Raw genomic sequence first — 5,567 nt, 5'->3', positions numbered from 1 at the left:
CCTAGCCCAGGCTGCCCGAGCCCAGCCGAGCCGAGACTGCCCGAAGCCGCGCGCCGAGCCGAGCCGAGGTCGCCCGAGCAGAGGCCGAACCGCCACGAAGCGGCCCAGTCGAGCCGAGCCGGCAGCCAGGAGTCCGGAACCGAGGAGGGCCGAAAAAGGCCGAAGTGCGGAGCCGAGGTGCTCCGAACTGGTACGAGGCCGCACGAGGGTTTCCGAGCGGCTCTGCACTGGTCCAGCTCAGCGCCTAGAAGGCCGCGACGGCCGTCATTCCCGATCCACAGGGTCGCCGACAACGGAGTCGACACTCGGCAGCCGCCAACGTAGCGCGGCCAGGCCTAGCGAGCCTTGCGCCTCAGGCTCCGCCCGCCCCGCCGCGAGCGAGAGCCGAATCCGGCCGACCGGAGACGAAAGTAGCCGAACACTTCCGAGCCCGAGTCTCCCAGCCGCGGGTCCCCGCCCCCTTCTGTCCGAAAATGTCCGAGTGCTGCCGGACCCGCTAATCGGGCCTCGGCCGCGACTCGGAGTCAACTCTCGAATCGCGGCGCCTTCGGGCCCCTTCGAGAGCAGAGGCGAAAATGGCCGAAGGGATGCGAGCCGCGCGGGACCGAGAGGCTGCCGGGATCGCGGCGGAACCGGTGGGCGGGGCCGAGGCAATATGGCGGTTACCCGGCGAGGTACGCGTTGCGGCGGGGCAGTAAGCGGGGAACCTCGGGGATCTGAGGACCCGGGGGGTCCCGGACAGGGACAGAGGTCATCCAGGGAGGACTTGGTGTGATTTGGTTCTCGCTGGAGCTGGACGGGCCAGCAGGCTGGCGGCGCCGTGGGGAACCGTGTCCGCATCACCCGGGTTGCACGAGGCCGTCCTGGTCCCCATGGCTCCGTCCATCCGTGGACGGGCCAGACATGGTGCCCTTCCCTCCTGTTCGGGCCGTGGGGTGGACACGGGGGTGCCGGTGCTGCCGTGGGCACGAGCACGTGTCCGGGGCCCGCCGGTGCGGGTGGTGACCTGCCGCGGAGCGGTGCACCCACGCGGCCAGCGGCCCCGCGCTCCACGGCGGTTCCCGCCGGGGCGAGAAGGCTCGGTCGCCTCTGGCAACGACAGCTTCGTGTCTGGGGACCCAGTGGCTTCCTTTCCGAAGCGCGACCCGGGAGAGAGAGGCTGGGGGCGGCGCCGTGCCCGTTGCCGTTGCCGAGGCCGGAGGGGCGTCCTGGCGGGGCCGGCCCCTGCTGACCGCCGCTTTCTCTTCCAGGGAGCGCGTCCCCCACGGCCGTATCCTGCTGCTGCGTCCACCGGGACTCTGCTTTTTTGCTCCTTTTAACCCCCACCCCCCTTGTTCTATAAGTTTTGAGCAGCCTTCCTCTTTAAAAAAGTTGTTTTTTTTTAAATTTATCGACTTTCGAGAGAAAGAGAAAAAAGAAACCCATCGATGTGTTGTTTCAGTTATTTATGCATCATGGTTGACTCCTTCTGTGGGCGCTGACCGGGGATCGAACCCGCAGCCCTGCTGTCTGGCGAGGAGGCTCTAACGCACTGAGCGATGCAGCCCACTCGGGGCAGTCACTCCCCTTCTAAGCGGGAGCGGTGTTGTAGACTCTGTAACCGGCACGGAGCCTGCTGGCTTCGCCACCCTCCTGCTCAGCCCTGCTCCGGGCCCTTGAGTGCGGACCACCAGGGGCAGGGAAATGGCACCCCTCCCTTGGAATGGGCATAGACTCATTCTAGCACGAACAAATACAAAGTGTGCAGAGCTCAAGAAATTGGGTGTTGGGTATTAAACTGCATCGAAAACGAGAGAAATATATTTTGTGTAAAAGAAACAAAATCTCTTTTTTTTTCCCCCCTCTGTCTTGTAAATGGGACCATGGTCAGGTCAGGGTGATGCCATCCGAAGAAGCCCGGAGTGCTCAGGCTCTCCTGCCTGCGGTCACTGAGGGCAAACAGAGCCCAGTTCCCTAGCTCTAGGCCACGGCTGTCCCTCTGAGGGGAGGTCCCAGTCCCCGCCCTTGAGCCCCCAGGGGCCCCTGCTGCTCCTGTGACACCAGAGAGAGTATCTGTGGATGCCCAACTGGCAGGACTCTGTGGCCACCTGCAGGTGCCCAAGCTGGGCCTGCCTGTTTGCAGTTTGAGCAGCCCCTCCCTCTTGCCCAGCTCTGGGTGGGCACCCAGGGCAGCACAGCTGCTGGGCTGAGTCCTTAACCGCTCGCCAGCTCTCCTCGGTCCCCCTGCAGATACTGCTCTGTCTCAGTGGGGCGTATTACACCCTGTATTTCCTGGCCACCCTCCTGATGATCCTGTACAAAAGTAAGTCGTGAGCCAGAGGGCAGGTAGAGCCCCGTTGCTGCTGCTGTAACCTGAGCTCTGGCCTGTTGCCCGTTGTCTCCAGGTCAGGTTTTCAGTTACCCTCAGGATCACCTGGTCCTCGACCTGGCTCTGCTTTTTCTGATGGGGATTCTGGAAGCAACCCGGTTATACTTTGGTGAGTTGACTTGACTGAAAACCTAAAGGTGTTTACGGTGACAGACTGCTGGCTTACCCGCTGTGACCCTTTAACGGGCCTCATTTATAACGTGGCTCTTGGAGACACTTGATTTAAGTGCTTTACCAGTTGCCGGCGGGCCTCACCTTACAGCATCATTAAGTATTAATTCGTTTATTGAGAAGCTTTGTCCAGGAGACAAGTCACACTGCGGCATCCTGGGAGAGAGGCTTCCTGTTGGGATCAGCAGCCTCTGGGTAACAGCACTCCAGTCAGAGCCAGAAGGCTCACCTCCCCCTGCCCCCCTTCCTCAGCCTCAGAACACAGTCTAAATTCTATCATGTCCCCCCCAGAACAGTGGGGCCCAGGGATGGGAGGCCCTCTACCATCCCGTACAGAAGCACAGCGTGACCTTTGCCCTCTACCTCTCCCCAGCTCAGCTCAAGAGTCCAGGCTTCTAGCCCTGTGTCCCTTGTGTGTTCCCAGGTGAGCATACGTTCCCTAGCACTGTGACTGTTGCGTGTTCTGCCTGCACCTCAGGGCCTTGGCACGTCCTGCCCAGTCATGCACACCCAGCCGGCTGAGAGGGGGTGAGGGGAGACAGAAGCACTACTTGGCCACCCTGCTGAGTGCGCTGAGCTGTGCCATGGGCTGGTGGTGAACAGGAATGGAACTGCTGGGCACATGCCCCACCTGCCCCTCTCAGACACCCCAGACTGGCCTCTCGGGGCACCTGGGCATGTGCCGTCAGCTGGCAGTATCTGGGGATCAGCATTTTCCATCACTGACATGTTTGTGATATACGCAGTTTTATTTTTTCTAACTGTGCTTGAATTTTTCAGACTGGTCTTAGCTCAGAATAAAATGTTTTTGGAAACTTTAAGCAAAATCTCCATCTGCTTGGACTTAGGAAAAGGTGTCACAATGCACTTGGATGCTCTTGGGGTGGGTTTTAGGGAGCCGGACCCCCTGCCCCACCCACCAGCCGACCCAGAGCCCGGGTGAGATAAGAGCTGCAGCTGGTCTGCATCCTCCCCGGGGGCTCGCGCCCTCTGCGGTGGAGTCCTGTGTGGTGGGTGGTCTTGCACTGGACATCCTCAAGCCTCAGAGATGTGTGCTGGCGTTTGTCCTGCAGCCCTGCCTCCTGGGTGCACACCGGTGGTAAGTCCTGAACAGGCGTCCCGCGGCCTGGCACTCACCATGTTTGTTCTGCTCTCCAGGCACCAAGGGGAACCTGATGGAGCTGGAGGCGCCACTGGCTGCCAGCCTGGTCCTCACAGTGGCCGGTGCCTTGCTGGCCGTCTACTTCCTGCTCTGGCAGACCCTGGTGCTGCAGGCAGACTCCATCCTCAGCGCCACACTTCTGACACTCCGCGGCCTGGAGGCCAGCCTGCAGGTGGTGACCATCGCTGCCTTCACCAGCTAGACGGCTGCTGCTCAGACCCTGGGACAGACCTGGACAGGGGCCCTCCTGGGAGCCCAGCGGACCCTGCCTCATTGCCCAGAGCGAAGGGCACTTCCTACCAGTTGGTCTCGTGTAACAGGGTCAGGTGGTTTGGGTGGTTCATGAGTCTTGTTAGGGGCAGGGCCAGGTGTTGTGGACAGCTGCAGGCTGGGTCAGGGACTGCCCTGGGACAAACCTCTGGATAACCCCAAGCCAGCAGGAGGCCATTGGGCTTCACCCTGTCACCTCCCAGGAGTGGCAGCTTCCTGGTGGTGTCCCCAGCTGTCTCCCTCAAGGGTGTGCCTGGAGGTCAGTCAGACAGGTCAAGATGGCACACATTTTCTCAGGTCTTTGCATTCCCTAGTGTCCACACGCCCACGTGGCAGGAGCTGAGCTGTGTGGGTGGCCCAGGGGGCCAGGGATCCTCGCCACTCGGGCCAGTTCCTGGACGGACCGACAGCTTTCAAAAGAAAAGCTGCAGGGGAGCAAGTTGTCCCCGGTGTGGGGTGCCTCAGCAGTCATGGTTCCTTCCCCTGGGGGTTCTGACCCAGTGTTGTACATGCAGGTCAGTGGGATTGCTCTGCCAGCCCAGGGTTGATGACGGCCATGTCAGGGCTCAGATGGCCTGGCCTCGGTCATCAGAACATCAGTCACGTTTGCACTTAGCGCCAGACGACGAATCCAGGTCTGCTGTAAGCTGATACTTTCTAGTAACTTTCCTCCACTTGTTCCTGTGGCACGTTTTCTGTTTGGAATAACATGTTCAAGTGGGTGTGTAGTTTCTCTTCATCATATGTTAAAAATAAAGAAGTGTTGATACCTCCCTGAATTTTTCCTTATTGAAGCCACCTGTCTCTTCAGTACAAGAGCACACTCCAGTACTGCGCTAGGCCTGGCCGCAGGCCCCATCCAGCCACCTGGGAGCGCGAGCTCCAGCACCCTCCCCAGAGGCCAAGGAGCCAGCTCTTCCCACCTCAGGGTTTGTCCTGGGCCTCCAGGGGGGCTGGCCTCGGCCAAGGGGCAGGGGCAGCACCCTTGACAGCCTCGTCCTTAGTGGGGGCAAGTAGGACCTCTGGCTTGGGACCAGTGTGCCCGCGGTCCTGGAGGTCAAGACCCCTGCTTCCCTGCTACCTCCGCCAGGACGCTGTCAGCAAGTGGCACACCCTGCCACTGGGGCACTGGCCCTAAGGGTGGGGGAGGCCCCACCCCTGCAGACCTCAGCCAGCACCTTGCCTCCCACTGTAGATCTGGGCTGGGCCCTCAGCACACCCATCACACTGGCCACAAAGGCAGGCGACACCATGCTCCCGGTGGCCAGTCTGATGACAGTGCCATGGATTTTATTTTTATTTATTTATTTTTAGATTTTATTTATTAATTTTAGAGAGAGGAGTCAGAGAGAGAGAAGGGAGGGAGGAGCAGAAAGCATCAACTCCCATATGTTCCTTGACCAGGGAAGCCCGGGGTTTTGAACCGGCAACCTCAGTGTTCCAAGTTGATGCTTTTACCCATTGAGCCACCACAGGTCAGGCAGTGCCCTGGATTTTAGAAGCTGCTCCCTCCCGAGTGTGCTTCCTCCCTTTGCCGTGCAGGCTCAGCCTCGGGGAAGGGTGAGGACAGGCATATATGCCTCCCCATCTGTGCTG

The 5,567-nt window shown here is 60.3% G+C and overlaps 1 protein-coding gene across 1 annotated transcript; it reads left to right on the top strand.

The window, feature by feature from the left end:
* Window positions 1-1,355: 1,355 nt before the first annotated feature.
* On the top strand, window positions 1,356-4,745 carry TMEM80 (transmembrane protein 80). Its single transcript, XM_066252448.1, has 3 exons — window positions 1,356-2,302; window positions 2,385-2,477; window positions 3,698-4,745. The coding sequence occupies exons 1-3, from the start codon at window positions 2,287-2,289 to the stop codon at window positions 3,901-3,903; spliced, it is 315 nt and encodes a 104-aa protein (XP_066108545.1). The 5' UTR covers window positions 1,356-2,286; the 3' UTR covers window positions 3,904-4,745.
* Window positions 4,746-5,567: the final 822 nt, after the last annotated feature.

The sequence above is a fragment of the Saccopteryx bilineata genome, chromosome 1 (assembly GCF_036850765.1).
Source record: "Saccopteryx bilineata isolate mSacBil1 chromosome 1, mSacBil1_pri_phased_curated, whole genome shotgun sequence".
NCBI lineage: Eukaryota > Metazoa > Chordata > Mammalia > Chiroptera > Emballonuridae > Saccopteryx > Saccopteryx bilineata.
The sequence above is the reverse complement of the archived record's forward strand: the minus strand, read 5'-3'. Positions and strand labels throughout refer to the sequence as shown.